At 45.3% G+C, this 18,509-nt stretch overlaps 1 protein-coding gene across 1 annotated transcript in view; it reads left to right on the forward strand.

Moving 5' to 3' along the window:
• C18H2orf92 (chromosome 18 C2orf92 homolog) overlaps window positions 1-18,509 on the forward strand; it is a 42,722-nt gene that overhangs the window by 13,945 nt on the left and 10,268 nt on the right. The window contains exons 4-6 of the mRNA XM_048430325.3: window positions 1,218-1,286; window positions 4,952-5,053; window positions 16,378-16,485. Of these exons, the coding sequence (XP_048286282.2) occupies window positions 1,218-1,286; window positions 4,952-5,053; window positions 16,378-16,485 (279 nt within the window). The remainder of the gene's footprint in view (window positions 1-1,217; window positions 1,287-4,951; window positions 5,054-16,377; window positions 16,486-18,509) is intronic.

Below are 18,509 nucleotides of genomic sequence, written 5' to 3' on the forward strand. Positions count from 1 at the left end.
GGGCTGAGATGCGGAAGAAAGAGAAATCAGAAACCCTCCCTGTAGCTTTCAATATCTGTGGGGTCTGTGCCTTAAAGTGTGCCTCTTAATTATCATTATCCTCATCATTATCATTATTAATATGATCCCTGTTGTGTGCATTCAGGCAGGTTCTATCACCGTGGATGTCATGCAAAGGATGGAATCTAATTTTCAATGGGGCTCACTGTTCTGGTCACCCAAGCTAGGCATAGTGTTACAACTTTCTTCTCGTCCACACTTTACAGCTTACTGTCCAGGAGTGCCCAAGTGACCGTCTCGGGTGCAAAGCCTTCTCACACACTCCCTCATCACCCCAGCCCTGCCTCGGCCATTGTAAACTATTTGCCCAGAGCAGCACAGCTGATTTCTCTGTTAACACCCATGCTCGAATGCTAAAGCTAAGAGAAAACAGCTGGCCACATACACGAAACAGAGCCATATAAAACCCCTTGTGCACATTAGCCCTAAATCATGAGGATAACAGAGAAGGCCCTCTCCATTAAGAGGGAGATTGAGAATGGGTCATTGCTTATCAAAATAAAGCCAGAAACATATGCTGTGTTGAAACTACACTCTAAGCAAAGCAGTTTTGTAACTAATGATCCTGCCAATGCACTTCTCGATGGCCATTCAGTAAAGGCACAAATGTGAATACTTTTTTCTGCCTAATCCTGTTAGCTTGCTCTGCAGGGGGTTTTTTATTATGTTCCCTTAGTTGATACAATATGTCATGTCTTCAGCAAAATGCTTAAGGATTAAATGTAGTGGCCCTAATGACTCTTCCAGGTCTCTTTAGTAGAGAATTGTGCCTTTGTCCTTGATTGGCTCAAAGCAGCTCTGCTTGACGTCATTTGGCACCCACTACCCAGGTCCTTCTACCAAGTTGTTTCTGCAGTTAGAGCTGTTGTGTGCACACAAATAACGTAGTGACTGGGCATCCTCCTCCTGCCTCAGTGTCTTGGGCACCATAATAGACGGTATCCTTTTTAGAGGCTCAAGCCAACATAAATCCTTTCTCCCTTAAGGTGTTAAGCTGTTCTCCCAAAGTAATTTTCCCACAGCATCGAGAAAGTGGCTAAGACACCGATTACACAACTGTTCCTCTCGAAGTGCCTTGCAGGGGAGTGGGGCTTCGTAGAGACGAGGTGTAGAATTGAGGACAGATTTCAGCAGAGCTAAAATTTGTTTTCCCGCAGCTCGCGTCCTTCCGAACAGCTTCAACCACTCTGAATTCGCATCGAGTTCACATTTGGCTCAGTTGTTTGGTAAGTCACCTCCCCCTGTGAAAGCTTTAGGATGTATTTGAGGAACTCTGCTTGCCCTTGGCTGTCTTTTAGGGAACTCGTTCCTGCTGCTTCAAAGGCAAGGTAAGCATGGTTGTTGCTTGTCTTGTGGCTAGAGTCGGTTCCTCTGTCGGAGTTCCAAGAAAACCAACAGAAAGCAGAATGCAAACACCGGGAAAGGACCCCCGCTTCTCAGAGGGTGCCAGATGGTGGTAGCGGGGTACGAGAGAGTGGGGATAGGCTGGGAGATTGAACCTGGCCGCCCACCTGGGTGCTTACGCCGCCGCTGTGGGGGAAGACCTTCACGTTAGAGTTTTCAAAGTGCCACCTCATTGCTCTTCTCGGAAACTCTTGCTGTGTTTTTGAGAAAAGGGAAGATCCAGATGGAACTTGACAGGGTGGGAGAGCTCCAGGAATCTGTACCTTTACCCAAATAGAAGCAGAGCCGGCAAAAACTGCCTATTTTCTTTCCCTTTCTTTCTTTCTTTCTTTCTTTCTTTCTTTCTTTCTTTTTTATTTTTTTTAATTTATTTATAAGAATTTCCACTTCCTCCCCTCCTCCCAATACCCTCCCGCTCCCCCCACTCCCTCTCCTCCTTCCTCTCTAGTCCCAAGAGCAGTCAGGGTTTCCCCGCCCTGTGGGAAGTCCAAGTTCCTCCCCCCTCCCTCCAGGTTCAGAAAGGTGAGCATCCAAACAGACCAGGATCCCAAAAAACCAGTACATGAAGACGAAACAAGACCCAGTGCCATTGTCAATGGCTTCTCAGTCAGCCCCCATGTCAGCCACATTCAGAGAATCCGGTTTGATCACATGCTTGTTCAGTCCCAGTCCAGCAGGCCTTGGTGAACTCTCATTCGATCAGTCCCCTTGTATCAGTGGGTGAACGCACCCTTCGCGGTCCTGACTTCCTTTTTCATGTTCTGCCTCCTTCTGCTCTTCATTTGGGCCTTGGGGGCTCAGTCCAGTGCTCCAATGTGGGTCTCCGTCTCTATCTCCATCCATCGACGGATGAAGGTTCCCTCTGGTTCTGCCTTCCTTGCTCACGTTCTCCCTCCCTCTGCTTCTCATTTGGACCTAGGGAGTTAAGTCCAGTGTTCCAATGTGTGTCTCTGTCTCTATCTCCATCCATCGCCAGATGAGAGTTCTATGGTGACATGCAAAATATTCATCAGTATGGTTATGGGCCAAGGCCTCTTTCTTTCTTTCTTTCTTTCTTTCTTTCTTTCTTTCTTTCTTTCTTTCTTTCTTTCTTTCTTTTCTTTTCTTTTTTTGGAAGCTCTTGTTTTGTTTTGTGACAGGGTTTCTCTGTGTAGCCTTGGCTGTCCTAGAACTTGCTCTCTAGACCAGGCTGGTCTTGAACTCACAGAGATCTGCCTGCCTCTGCTTCCCAGTGCTGGGATTGAAGGCGTGCGCCACCACTGCACGGCGAGAAGCTCTTTATAAGTATTTTCTCTGAAGGGCAGAAAGTTTGATATTCAAAAATAAAATCTTCAATTATACAAACCTATTTAATCTTTAGCATTTATATTAACTAGTATACCAAGAGAATGTTATAATGTGAATTTTTTTCTTACAATATATTTTGATTATATTCTTTATCCTTTTCTAACTCCTCCTAGACCCCCCCTTCCTATCCACTCAACCTCATGTTCTTTTTCTCCCTTAAATAAAAATCCCAAACCAACACATACACACACACACACACACACACACACACACACACACACACTCACAGACAATAAATGTGGAACCCATTTAGTGTTAGCCAGCTACTCCGGAGCTTGGGGCCTGCTCCGTAGTGTGGTTGATATACCCAGTGTCACTCTCTTGGAGAGAACTGATTGTCCCTCCCTGAGCAGCTATCAGCTGCAAATAGCTTCTTGGTCAGGGGTGGGCTTTGCCTGGATTTCCATTTCTCTGTGCTGGGATTTTGTCTGGTTTGGCTTGTACGTGTGATCGCAGTCTCTCTGAGTTCACATGTGCATCAGACCTGCTGTGTATGAAAAATAATTTCTCCTTGGAGTCATGCACCACCTCTGGCTCTTTTAATCTTTTCTTCTCTTCTGCATAGATCCCTAAGGTTTGATAAAGACACCCCATTCAGATCTGAGTGCTCCAGAGTCTTTCACTGTCTGGTTGTAGGTCTCTGCACTTATTACCATCTATTGTAAGAAGCAGCTTACTGGGCTGGAGAGATGGCTCAGTGATTGAGAGCAGTGGATGCTCTTCCAGAGGACCTGGGTTCGATTCCAGTACCACATGGTGGCTCACAAACATTTTTAATTCTAGTCTCAGAATACCCAGCATCTTTTCTGGCCTCTGAGGGTACCAGAATTGCACAAGGCGCACAGGCATTCAAGTAGGCAAAACGTGCATACACATAGACTAAAAATAAATACATCCTTAAAATTAAAAAGAAAAAGAAGCAGCTTCTCTGGTGAGGGTTGAGGTGATGCACTAATCTATGTGTATAGTAATATATCACTAGGAACAATTTTATTGCTATATTCATTTAGCAGAATATTAGTACTAGGTTTTCCTCTACGGGGGTGGTTCTCAACCTTCCCAAGGCTCAACCTTTCTAACGCTTTAGTATAGTTCCTTATGCTGTTACCCCCATCATAAAATTACTTTTATTGCTACTTCACAACTGTAATTTTGCTACTGTTATGAATTGTAATGTAAATCTCTGTGGTTTTTTTTTGATGGTCTTTGGCAACCCCTGTGAAAAGGCCATTCAAATTCCGGGGGTTGCGGCCCACAGGTTGAGAATCATGGCTCTCGGGCAAGGCCTCTCATTATCAGTGTCAGATATGAGTTCCATCTTATGAAGTGGGTCTTAACCCCCCCACCCCAAAAAAGGGGCTGGGTTACTCCCGTAACATTTGTGCCAACATTGCATCAGAGGTATATCTTGTGGGCAGGTCATTATTGTAGCCTCCAGGCTTCATAGATGGGTAAGATTGATGAATGCATTTCTGCTCGGCTAGGGTGGATAGTGGCTTCCAACACTATGAATGCCAGCCAGTAGGGGTGAAGTTTCTAATTGAGCAATAGCTGGATTTTTCTGTGTTTTTAAGTATGTGTTGTCTAAATCAATAGGGTGTTACAACAGGTTGTAAGCCAACATGCATGTGCTGGGAATCTAACCTAGGTCCTCCAGAAGGGTGGTCAGCGAGCACAACCACCGAGCCATCTCACCGTCCTGATTAGGAAGAGTTTTATATATAAAAAGCTCTTAACGACCATTTAGCATGTTCTGCCTCATTTCTGACTTACAGCCTTCACCCTGTTCTTATGTGTCACCTTGGGGGGGCACTTTAAGGTGGTATAAATGATACGAGGAATGAGAAGGGAAGTTGTATCTCTACATATGAGGCACGGGACAGAGTTTCTAGGCATCTATCTCTGCCCGGGATATCTGGTACGTCATCTTAGAGCTGAGCATCCTGCATCTGGGATATCTGGTACAGTCATCTTAGAGCTGAGCATCCTGCATCCAGGATATCTGGTACAGTCATCTTAGAGCTGAGCATCCTGCATCCACTGAGTCTGTGTGGATCCATGGACAGGCTGTGTATGCACAGAACAAGAAATACCCATACCCATCACTGGTGTTGACATGCTTGTGCTTGCCTCTCTTCAGATGAGATCCTGCTGCAGGTCCTTTCTAACGACCCCATGTATTTATCAAAAGAGGACGCAAGAGCAGCTGATGAGCTAGTTACGTGGAGAGACGTGAATGAAAGCAAGTATATGCCTATGGATTAGAAGTTTGTGGGTTTTCATAGACTGTGTTGTACTAGATGTGCTTGCTGCGATCGGAACATTCTGGAAAACAGCTACTGATGGGGCATTGCCAGATTGAGAACGGAAGGACGAGAGTGTCTGAAACCCTTGCTGTAATTTCCATCGGCCATGGGGTCTGTGGTCTGCAGAGTCAGGCATGGGCTGCCATTCTGGATGCTGTTCAGGGGACATTGACTAATTTGCAAATAGAGTTCACTGTTCTCAGTAGTATAAACCCTGACTAGCATTAATGACATCCACTCAATGTACCATAATTTCATGTACATGGATAATTTGGGGGGAGTACAGCATCTCCTCCATCCTTGATGACATAGTGAGTTTGAGGCCATCCTAGGCTACATGAACTCTTGTCTCAAAAAAATAAGAGAAAATGCTGGAGAGATGGTTTGTGGGTAAGAGCGCTTGCTAGTCTTCTAGAAGACCTGAGTTCAGTTCCCAGCTACTACACCAGGTGACTCACGACCACCTGTAGCTCTAGCTCCTGGAGATCTGACTCCCTCTTCTTGCCTCCATGGGCATTGCACACATAGCATACACTTACACACATGCACACGCACATCCACATACAAATATAATTTATTAAAAAGCCCAAACCACCAACCATAATAACAAGCAAAAAAACAAAACAAAACAAAACAAAAAAACAAAAACCTGTCTCAATCAGTATTCTATTGCTGTAAAGAGACACCATGACCATGGCAGTTCTTATAAAAAAGCATTTAATTGAGGCTGGTTTATATTTTTCAGAGGTTTAGTCCATTATTATCATGGTGGGACACATGGTGGCATGCAGGCAGATGTGGTACAGAAGAAGTAGCTGAGAGTTCTACATATAGATCTGCAAGCGGCAGGAAGAACAGAGACACTGGGCCTGGCTTGGGCTTTTGAAACCTCAGAGCCCACTCCCAGTGACACACCTCCTCCAACAAGGCCACACCTCCCAATCCTTCTCGAGTAGTGCCACTCCCTGATGACCAAGGGTTCAAATAGATGAGCCTATGGGCACCATTCTTAATCAAAGCACCAAAACCAACCAACCAATGCAAAACCAGTAGTGAAAAAGATCTTGCTCAAGGCATGCCTTCAAAAATGATAAGAGGAACATGCCCTTTCCCTAACGCAGCTTGGTGCTGCTGGGAAGCAGTATCATACCGGGAATCAACCCAGTAAGTAAGGAGGGAATCATCAGTGAGAAATCTGCCAGCAGTGACCCTGTGACCTTGGTGGCAGGGGAATGAGCATGCTGAGATGTTGCACATAGTTGTGAATCCCAGTTCATCAGGGTCATTTTCCAGGTCTACCTGGGCTCGCCTGCTGTCAGTGTTCAGGCGATATCTCCATGTCCACGTGAGACCCTTCAGCTGCACATCTTCAAACACGTTAAACTCTACATTAGTGTCTGGATTTTTTAAAAATGTGAAACGAGGTATCTCAGTGGGTAAAGGTGTTTTTTGCTCCTCTTGAAATCTTAAGTTTGCGACCCAGGACCCCTATGGGGATAGGAAAGATCTGACATCTACTGGTTGCCCTCTGACCCCTGACCCTGCATGCGTGCTGTGGCATGTGCACACCCCACCTCAACCACCCCCACATAGAATAGAATAGAATAAAAATAGTAAATAAAACAAAACATGGACCCAGATGCTTATAAGAGCACTGAAAAAATTTTCCTCTCTTTTTTCATGGTGTTTCATGAGAAGAAGTCTTGTTTCCTGGAATTCTCCTGAATCAGAACATTTTATTGGCACCGTGGGTAACTCCTGACAGTCATAAATGAAGATGAATACGATCTGAGTTGAAATAATTGTATAACAACGCATTTCATCTTGCTCATGTTTAGAACCAAGTGAGGGTGGAACAGGGCTTTGCCAGGCCCCTGCCCTGCAGCGAAGCACGGCTGGAAGCTGAAGCAGGGCAAGCGTTCAATTCCTTCCTGGATACCAAGGATCTGGATACCAGGGATGTAGATACCGGGATGCCAGGAAGGCGAAGGAAAGAGCTGGCATTGGCAGCTGACTCTTCCTCCTCATTATAAACCAGCGAGGTCCCTTCCTCCCCGCAGGGTAGTGGGGGCCATTTGGGGGCTGCACACATTCCTGAGGCTCCTCTGTCCTCCCGAGGGCTGTGGGAAAGTGCTCCAGCCAGCCCGTGATCAAAGGCCCAGCTTACCTCTGTGGTTAGGGTAGCGGGAGCTGCCCTCAAGACAGGTCGAACAACTATGGCAAGAAGCCGAGGGAGCAGTCTTTCTTAAAAATTTGAGAGAAACAGCCTTATCTGGACTAATGAATATGTGTTTTTTTTCTAGGTCAGGGTGTAGGCATGGGAATAGTGGTTCCCATATCCAACAGTGTGTCAGCCATGGGGAACAGGTTGGAGGGTGGGAGACCCTTACTAAAAACCCTCATTCTTACCATCCACCAAGAACCTCTAAAAGTGGAGCCCAGGATTCTACGTGTTTCTATGCATTTGCACAGCCAGGGGCCACTTCCTGGAGATTAGAACCCTTGAGTTAGATGCTCTGGGGTAATTTATTCACCAACAAATACCCTTTAAAATGAGTATTTCTAATACCCTTGATTTTATTTCCTGTAAATATCCTCTTAGTGATATGTTAAATATAATTGTACACCTCTTTGCTAACTGGACATACCTTGAGAGTCACAAGGAGGCAATTGCTTACTGGGGACTGGGCGTGGGATAGAATGGCAGCTCTTGTTGCCTGTGTCTTCATTGCCACATCCAAGAAAAGATGATCAAATCTGGCACATGAAGCTTTTCATTAAAAACTTTAGACATAACCGGGCCAGTTCCCACAATCTGGCTGCCAATTGTCTCTGTGCCACTTATTAGAAAGTCCATCTCTACTGTGGTCTGAGATGCCACCTTTATCATGGAGTAACTCCTGGCACTTGGGTATTCATCTCCTTGTGCAACATCAGCACACAGTTTTTTTTTTTAAATAACGTATTTAACTTTTATTTTATGTGCTCTGGTGTGAAGGTGTCAGATCCCCTAGATCTGGAGTGACAGACAGGTGTGAGCTGCCATGTGGATTCTGGGAATTGAACTGGGTCCTCTGGGAGAGCAGCCAGTGCTCTTAACCACTGAGCCATCTCTCCAGCTCCACAACACACAGTTTTCATGAGAGGTCGAAACAGTTTATGTTTGAATGTCCTGCAGTTTCTGTCCCCCCCCCCCCCAGTGGTTTTCTGACCAGTTTATATGATAGTTTTTCTGCATGAGCTTTACTGTCAGCCTGTCTAGCTTTACGAAAAGCCTTTAGTACTTTTCCCATTTTGGAAAAATCGATACTGAGTCACCCTAGGCTAGAGATGGGGACATCTTGACAAAATTTTAAGGTTGTCTTTGGCTTGTTTCAGTGTGTTCCATATCCATATCTATCTACATGTGTGTATGCATATATACATATATATGTGCATATACACACAAATATGTATATATATATCTTGCCGAATTGTTACTTTTCTGTGTTGTTGCTATCAGTGGAGATTTCCCTATTATTCTGCACACTATTGAGTTAAGGTTTTGGTTGGACAGTAAACTGACCTACCTATGCATGGTCATTTCATAGCCTTAGTACCTGCGCCCACTAAACTTTGCCAACTTGACACAAACTTGAGTCATGTGGGAAGAGGGAACTTCAAACTCCATCAGATTGGCTCATGGTCATGTCTGGTGGAGTGACGTTTTTTTGATTATGACTGATACAGCAGGACCTAGAGGGCTGAGCCAGACCCGGGCAGGTGGCCCTGGCTTGTATAAAAGGCAAGCCAGGAAGCAGCTTTGCTCTGTGGTCTCTGCCTCAGCTCTTGCCTCTGGGCTCCTGCCTTGGCTTCCCTTGATGAACTGTAAGTCCCAGAAACCCTGTTGTTCTCCAAGCTGCCCTCGATCACGATGTTTATAACAGCAGCAGAGAGGCAAACTGAGACAGGACCTTACTGGATTCTAGTCTATGGAATATAAATATATGTGTATACATAACACAACACCTACAGAGAGATACAGTTTTACTTCTTTTTTTATATTTATTTATTTATTTATTATGTATACAATATTCTGTCTACATGCAGGCCAGAAGAGGGCACAGGCCTCATTACAGATGGTTGTGAGCCACCATGTGGTTGCTGGGAATTGAACTTAGGACCTTTGGAAGAGCAGGCAATGCTCGTAACCGCTGAGCCATCTCTCCAGCCCACAGTTTTACTTCTTTACAAACTACAGAGTCTCTCACCCACTTATGTGTCCTGTTTAATTACATTGTTACTATCTCCAAGACAATCTTTATGAGTAGGGGAAATACAGTTACACTCTGTCTTGTGCCTCTCTCAGGGGGAGATGCCTCTGTTTCCCAATTGAGAAGTGGTTATGGGACTAATATAAGAAAGAGAGGATCTACCTATCTATCTACCTATCTATCATCTATCATCAGTCTATCTATCTTCCTCTCTCTTTGAACACACACACATATACATATATTTACATACCAGAAGTGAATTCTTCAATTTCTATTTGCTGCGGTAGGTTTGCTTTGGGGATTTTTGTATTTTTATGTATATGTTAAGAACTTGCTGTGTCCCATCTTACCCGATCCTATTGGTTGTCATTCTTGTAGTCCACACTGAAATGACAGAAAGGTGGATCCTAGCACTATTCAGTACAGACCAGACTCGCTGCCCCCACGGAAGCATTAGTGGCATAGAAAAGTGCTGAATCAGAACACTGTTTTATGAATGGACGTGTGGGTGACTGGTACAATAATAATCACTACCATGGCAACAGTGCCAACACAGTGAGCACTGTCTGGCAGCTGTTGGAATTTTCTTCTGCTTTTACTCATCCCACCCCCACAGCAGTCCCACGTGGCAGGATTGTTACTGCTCCAGCATCCAGCAGGGGGCAGTGTTGGTTCACAAACCGAGGACGGCGGAGCTACCGGTTATGTCTACTTTGTGCTTAGTTTGTGCTTTGTTCGTCATCCAGAGCATCATTCCCCACGTGCTGTCTTTAGACAGGAACCCCAGTGCCCCCGGGGAGGGAAGCTCTGTCTCCAGTTCTCCTGCCTTTGGCTGAATGGGCCAACGATTGTTGTTGTTACTGAACAGCAATGAAGACCGTGTTTCCCCCTCTAAAGCATTCATGGTATGAGATATTTTTTAAATATGGGAACTTCCTTCATGCCCCTTATTGTTACACTAGAGGGGACTAGGTGCCCTGTTGGGCTCAGTTCCCCTGGAACAAACTTGATATCACATCTCAAACCTTAATGTAGGTCCTAATCTGCTAACTTGGTAGATTTATTTTCTAGAGTGTTTGTACAGTAGCAAAGCAAACAGCACCCCTATAAAAGCTGTAAGAAACCTTATTGACGCTTTTCTCCCTTATAGACTCCTAATTGTCACTCAGTATGTGACAGCTTTCTAAGTACAAATGAGCTCCTCCTGCTCATTTCCCCAGAACTCAAGGTATGCAGTCGGCTCCCTACACTAGGTTTGAAGTCAGTTCTGTGTTCTTTGTTTCTATAAGCAAGGAATCCCACTATAAATTGATTGTCACCACACTGGTTATCACATTATAAACTAATCATTTGTGGGGCTGGTGAGATGGGTGAGTTGGGCAAGTGCTTGCTGCATAAGAGAAGGAGCTGAGTTCAAATCCCCAGTAGCCATGTAAGAACCCCGGGTGCTGTGGTACACACCTGCAGTCCAGTGCTAGAGAAGCATGGATGGAGATTCTTGAGGTCTACTGGCTAGCCAGTCTTGGTGAGCATTAGTGAGAGATCCTGCCTCAAGAAATAATGTGGAGATCTGGAGAGATGGCTTAGCAATTAAGAGTGTATACTGCTCTTGCAGAGAACCTGAATTATTTGACTCCCAGAACACACACACACACACACACACACACACACACATTGGGCAGCTCATGACTACCAGTAACTCCAGCTCCAGGGGTCATTGGAGGCCTCTAGCTTCCAGGGGCACCTGAACTCATATGCGTATACACATAACTACTTTCTCTCTCTCTCTCTCTCTCTCTCTCTCTCTCTCTCTCTCTCTCTCTCTCTCTGTGTGTGTGTGTGTGTGTGTGTGTGTCTGTTTGTGTGTATGTATTAGTTTTTTGGTTTCTCTGTGTATCCCTGGTTGTCCTGGAACTCATTCTGTAGACCAGGCTGTCCTCGAACTTAGAGATCTGCCTGCTTCTGCCTCCCACGTGTTTGGGATTAAAGGTGTGCACCACCACTGCCCGCCTTAAAAGTAAAATCTTAAAAAAAATAAGGTGGGGCGAGGTTAAGGAGGACATCTGTTATTGGCCCTGGCCTCTGTACACATACACACGTGTGTCAGTGTACCTGCTTACGTGTATGGACACACACCCATACACATACATGAATGAAAACACACAAATTATTGTTTTTTTTGTTTTTAAACTGGTGATGCTGGATTTCTAGGAATCCCCATAGTTAGAACTATGTCACCCAGAAAACCTTCCTTGGGACTAATATAAAGTTATATCATTTGAACTTATAACTTTTATAAGTCAGAAATATCAGCAATTCCGTATAGGTCAACTCAGTATCATGGAAACCATCTTGAGGTCTCTGATTTGCAGGCCACATCTCCATGCTCAAGCGTCGTTCAGAGTGGGGTCCCCTGGATGCCACTTCTCATAACTCTTGCAGAGAGTCTGAAGTACCGGGTTAAAAATACTTGGTTTCTGTGAACAGAGGCAAACGGTTTCTTCACTCAGCTGTGTCCCTTGGAATTCTATCCCTGCATGGACTTAAAATGTCCACAAATGCTTTGCCACCTCTCCCTCCAAAAGGTGGAGCTCTCTGAGTCTGGGATGGATTTTGTGACTTCTAATGAGTGGTGGAAGCGATGGTGAGCCACTCTGTAGATCAGGTCACCAAACGTGTTGTGTTTCTACCTGGCTGTCTCTTGGGTCCTTCACTCTGATGAAAGTTGCCTGCTAGGAGTGAGGATGCTCAAATAGTCCCCAGGAGAATGGCTCTGGAGGGGGAATGAAAGCCTCTTGCTTATAGCCAATAAGGATGTTCAAGATGGTTTAGTTGGGTGGTTTTTGTATCGCAGTTCCTCATAAGTTGTAGACAAAATCCTTCAAGATCCATTCTCTTATTTAAAACCTAGCAACTGATTGTTTTCCCTCCTGGTCATGGGCTCAGTGCTAGAGGCTAAAAGCTAGATGAAACATTCTTGTTCTCCAAGGTCTTGCTCACACTAATAAGATAGTCAATGTAGCACACATTCTGCTCAAAGATGGCTGCCATATTGTAAGGATGCTCAAACAGTCCAAGAGAGCATGACTCTGGTGGTAGGGGCTAGAGAGATGGCTCAGCAGTTAGGAGTACCGATTGACCCAAGTTCTATTCCCAGCACCTCCATGGTAGCTCACAACCATCTGAAGCTTCAGTTCCAGGGGATCCAATGTTCTCTTCTGGCCTCTGCCAGCGCCAGAAGGACCATGTATGGTGTACAGCCATACATGTAAACAAAGCATCCATATACATAAAATGAATAAATTACTAACAGAAGAAGAGTCAATCTAGTTAATAAATAATTATTGGAGGGGTTGGCGAGATGTCTCAGTGGTAAGAACACTGGCTGCTCTTTTTCCAGAGGCAGAGACAGACGAATCTCAGTGAGTTAAAGGCAGCCTTGCCTTTAAGAGCTAGTTCCAGGACATCTAGGGCTGTTACACAGAGAAACCCTGTCTCGAAAATAAAAAAAAAAAAAAGTAAAAAAAACCCAGAAAACCCCACAACCCTTCATATTCTCCAGACAGTTAAATAAAAACTCTTGGCAATATTGGCGATAAATGTGGACAGCAGCTCTTTTTCTGTTGGTGGTGACCCCTTTGTGGTATAGAAAAATGAAAATGTGTATTCAGGTGAATTCTTCCCCAAATTTCCCTTTCCTCTTTGCTTCGATTCTGGAAGAAGCTACAAAGGTTTGGGGAGATGCTTTAGTGGTAAAACACTTGCCACAACAATGTAAGAACCAGGCTAGAATCCCAGGAACTCACGTAAAGCTGAATGTGGTAGCATGTACATAAAATCTGATTTATATTGACATCTGATTTATGTGTGTGTGTATTAGCTTAAATATGTGTCTACATATTTGTTGACACATACACATTTATGCATGCATGCATGTGACGCCCAGAGGCCAACAATTTGGGTTGTTTCTTAGGTAACATACGCCTTTAAATCTAAAATTTTAAAAAAGTAGCTGGATATGGCGGTCCATGTCTTTAACCTCAGCACTCAGGGAGCAAAGGCAAGCAGATATCTGTGAGTTCAAGGCTGACTTGGTTTACATAGTGAGTTTCAGGACAGTTGGGGCTGCATGGAGAGACCCATGTCTCAAAAAATAAAAAATAAAAAATAAAAAATAAAAAAAATAGAAAAATAAAAAAGAAAGAACTATGTTTATGAGTATGGGTGTTGTCTGTGTGTGTGTGTGCCATGAGCATGCATGGTACCTGAGAGGCCAGAAGTGGGTGTTGGATTATTTTCTGGGCCTGGTGGTTGTTAGTAGCCACGTGGGTGCTGGGAATTGAACCTGGATCCTCTGGAAGAGCCGGTGCTTTAGCCACTGAGCCCTCTCTCTACCCCCACTCTGTTGAAGGTTGTTTTATTTTAAATTAATTTGCATTTTATGTATATGGATATTTTGTCTGCATGCATGTCTGGTTCCCATGGAAACCACAAGTGGGTGCCAGAGTCCCTAGAACAGGAGTTATAGATGGTTATGAGCTGCCATGTGGGTGCTGGGAACCAAACTCAGGTCCTTTGAAAGAACACCAAGTGTGCTTCATTGTTGAGCCATCTCTGCAGCCCCAACATTCACCTTTTTAAAATTTATGTTTGTATTTATTTATTTTGTGTGTGTGCGTGGCGGGGGTACACATGCACATATGTGGAGGTCAGAGGTCAACACTCAGGAGTCTGTTCTTTCCTTCTATCGTACGGATCCTGGAGTTTGAACTCAGGCTTGGCCGCAGAAACCTTTATCTGCTGAACCATCCCACCAGCCTCAACCTTGGTTTTTTTGAAACGGGTCTTTTACTAGCTGCCTGGAAGTCAGCAAGTAGGTTAGACTGGCAAGCCCCAGGGACCCACCTGTCTCCGTCTCCCCAGAACACCAGGCTGACAAACATACACCGCTATGGTGTGCAACCTTTCTTCCATGGGTTCTTGGGGGAGAAAACTCAGGTCCTCAGCTGACGCTCATGCTAAGCCCTTCCCTGACTTGGCTTTCTCCCTATGCGGAAGTATACTCCTCATACACAACTCAAAAGATTAGGCAGTGCAGCCCTCACGATGGACCCTGTGTTACTCATTATGTGCTGTCTCTGGATGCTGATCCCTTTAAGGAGTTGCCATTTTCAAAGCCAACTGATTGCCGCGTATGTTGAGTTGAACATTTTCTCACTTTTCTAAGCCAGCTTGCAGAATGACTGAATCTGTCTCATTTCTAAGAATAATGATAATGTCATGGATCTCTTACTACATACTTAATAACTTTTGTACCCATGGCAACAAGTTTTGTTTCCCTTGTGAATCCTCCAAAGATTCAGCAAGCTCACCCTGAACTTCCTCTCCAAGTCTCAGGGTCTCCCATCTGGAGATGGGGCCCTGGCTTGGCTTGAGGTTGTCTGGGGGTGCGGGAGTCACTGTTTCTCTCCCTGCTCATTCATTTTTTGGTAGCTTTTGTTTCCAACTCACATAGACCATGCCGATCTCTTCAGGGCTCCTGCCCAGGGGTTCCAACTTGTTCCATGGAGCAGCTCAGATCATCTATAACATTGTCTCCAGGACCTTTCCATGCCCGCTAAAGACAACTCTCTTGTCCTCCTGTCTCTCTGGACCAAATGCTCCCAGGCATTTTGTCAACCCCGCCCCCTATTCAAATAAATCACAGACATCAATGGCAGAGCTAGAATGCAAAATTTCCCATTTCCAAACCCATCTTTCTTCTGGAGCCATTCTGAAGTTTGGAAGTACTGATAAATATCTCAGTGTGTTCATTTTCCTATTTATGTAGCTCTTTGTGGTTTGAACATGACTTCCACAAATGTTGCCTGCAAGGCAAGTCATAGCATCTCTATTTCATACAAATGGAGACAGAGTCTCAAGTCCAGGCTAGACACCCTGAGTGTGGCCCCCACAGGCAGTAGTGATATCTGTGAGACACGCACATTCTCAGGCCTACTTGGACCCGTAGAGCCAAAAACTCTCAAGTGGGGCCCACAGTCTGTTTGATAAGCCTTCCCCATGAGAATCACTACCTTATCTGTGACGGAGTGAATTTGTTAGGTTCTAAATAAAACCAAAACACTGATGTACTTTGGACACCTTAGGATCTTCCCCCAAATTCCCCTTCCCTCTTTGCTTTGATTCTGGAAGAAGCTACCAAAGGTTTGGGGAGATGCTTTAGTGGGTAAAGCACTTGCCACAACAATGTAAGAACCAGGCTAGAATCCGAGGAACTCACGTAAAGCTGTATGTGGTAGCATGCACGTGTGATCCCGGGGCTCTGGTGATGGGATGGAAGGTGAGGGCAGGAAAAGCCGGAAGTCTCAGGGCCAGCCAGCCCGGTGGACACCATGACTGACAACCAAGAGAACCCGTCTCCAACAGTGTGAAAGGTGAAGACTTGTTCTCTGACTTCCACACATGTGCTATGTATGACATGCACACACCCAAGTGTGCACAACACACACACACACTTCTTTATAGAAACAGAAACAGAATTAAGCTCAGGTCAATGACTGTAGGTAAAACTGTTAATATTAGCTTCCTATCTCTATAATGAAATACCTGAGATGAACAACTTATAAGCTGTCGGCTCATAGATTTAGAAATTCTAGTCCATGGCTGTCCATGTTGTTTGGGGGCCCGTGGAGAGGTAGAGCAACATGGTGGGAGTATGTGAGAGCAAATCTGCTCATTCCATGTCTGAGAAGCAAGGGAGAGAGAAGAGAGGAGAGGGGAGGGGAGAGGAAAGGAGAGGAGAGGAGAGAGGACAAAGGAGAAAAGAGAGGGTAGCTAGGATCCCAGAATCCTCTCTGAGGGCACAGTACCAATGAGCTAAAATCCTCCAACAGGCCCCACCCCTTAAAGGTTCTAGTGCCTTCTAAGAGTGCCCCCTGCAGATTGAGCCTTTAATATGTAGACTTTAGGGGCATTCAGGATCTAGACTTCTCTTTTGTCTTTTGTAGATCTTATTGCTGAGAAGGTGGATAAGGAATCATCTCTATTCAACAGAGATGTCAGCCATCAATTGTCGACTGTGGACAAAGAAATACCCCAAGTATTAGTGACTCAAGGTAATTGTTCCTAAAGCATGATCTAAGTAAGAGTCTCAAGTATGGAAGGTTCTAGAATATGTCTTTTGATTTCGTGGTATTTTAGTTCACCTGCAAAAGTTTGTGGTAAGCTAGTGTAGGATCACATACCTGTAATCCCGACACTCAGCAGGCTGAGGCAGGAGGTTCATGAGTTTGAGGCCGGCCTGGGCTACATGGTGACACTGTCTAACAAAACAAAACAAAACAAAACAAAACACAAAAACATGCAATGCATGTAGTCTTCACATTATGAGTAAAATGACTCTGAAAACTTTGACCACCTTTCCAAAAGGATTTCCATGGGTTCTCTAAAGAGCCCGTGGTCATTTAGAATATGGTGTCCTCTTCTGAGCCCCTGCCACCGCTGGGCACTGAGGCCACCTAGCGTACAAGAGAGATTCAATGTCAAAGGTTAGGCTAGTCTCCTATGGTTCTGGCTTCTCCTTCTGGTTGGGTTAACCGAGCTCAGGCTTGTTGGTAGTGGGTAGAGACTGACCCCATGCTGGTACCAAGCCCAGGACACTCTCTTGTGGCGCCTGCACCACGGGACGGTACGTGAGCAGGGAACTAGACTGGAGACTTAAAAACACACGCACACACACAGACAGACAGAGGCACAGGGACATGGGTCATCCTTGATACAAGAATGCCAACTTCATTGTGCTTCAGGAAAGCTTATACAGGGATCCTTAACTGATAGCCACGCCCCAGCTCTTGGGATCTTTCAGCTGCAGGTCTCACCAGAACCCACTCTCCTGCCATCAATATCTCGTGCTCAGAGCAGCTGCAGGTACAGGTAAACAAGCTGTTTTGCTCAGTTCACTCCAGCAGACAGAGGGTCTGAGGCAGACAAAGAAAGTCAAGGGGCCAGGGGTCTGCAGCCCCCAACACTCTCTCCATACAGCCACTCCAGACCTTGCTGTGTCACTTTCAGCAATTAAACACCAAGGTTGACAGTTGGGGTTCAGTCCTCCAGACCTGCATGGTAGAAAGAGAGAACTGACTCCCATAAATTGGTCACATGCATGCATGGATGACATGTGCATGCACACATATATGCATACATGCACACACAAAATAAAATATAACTCTAAGCTTTCGAGTACTGAATTCTTCCAGCAGAGCCCCCAGAGAGACTTACTGATGCTCTTGGTGCAGCTGGGATGAAGAGTCGGGCTCCAGCTTCCCCCGATAACCTAAGAAAGCCTTTGGGCAGCATCCTCCTGCCTGCATCACACACTCTCTTTAGTGTTTCTCCTCACCGAACCTGCTCATTCCTGTCACTGTCTCCTTCTCCCCACTCCCCGACTCCCCCTCTTCCCTTGCCTAGATTACAAATGGAATCCAGATGCCCCTGTGTCCCCTAATGTCAGCTGGGAGCTCCTTCCTTTGAGATCTAACCATGAGTTTTTGTCTTCAAATCCATGCTCGGTGGCATTCCAAAGCCACCCTCATGGTTTCTCAAAGTCCCTAGAGGGCTGTCAGAAGTCAGGATCATCTCTGGCAATATCGACTGCAGGGTGACAGTCACGAATCTCTCAAGCTACAAGCTTGATCAGTTTTTTCATCACTGTAGCAAATACCTGAGAGGAACAAATTTAAGGGTAAAGGGTTTATTTCAGCTCTAGATTTTGGAGGTGCGGGTCTATGGTCAGCTTCGCTCTTGTTCTGAGGCTCTGATGAGACAGAACACCGTGGCAGAAAAGCCATGACTACATGCTGGCCAGGAAGCAGAGAAAATTGCCCCCACGTTGACTGGCTTCCTCTTTTCCCATCTTCATTCTATCTAGGCCCTCAGCCTATTGGATGGTACCCCCCCCCCCAAATTCAGGATGGATCTCCCCACATCTGTCACTCTCTCTCAAGTCAACCATTTCTGGAAACACCCTCCCAGATACACACACACACACACACACACACACACACACACACACACACACACAGACACCTATTGTAATCTCTTATGTGTCTCTTAGTCAAATCAAGATCACAGTCACGACCTA

The sequence above is a fragment of the Myodes glareolus genome, chromosome 18 (assembly GCF_982192425.1).
Source record: "Myodes glareolus chromosome 18, mMyoGla1.1, whole genome shotgun sequence".
NCBI lineage: Eukaryota > Metazoa > Chordata > Mammalia > Rodentia > Cricetidae > Myodes > Myodes glareolus.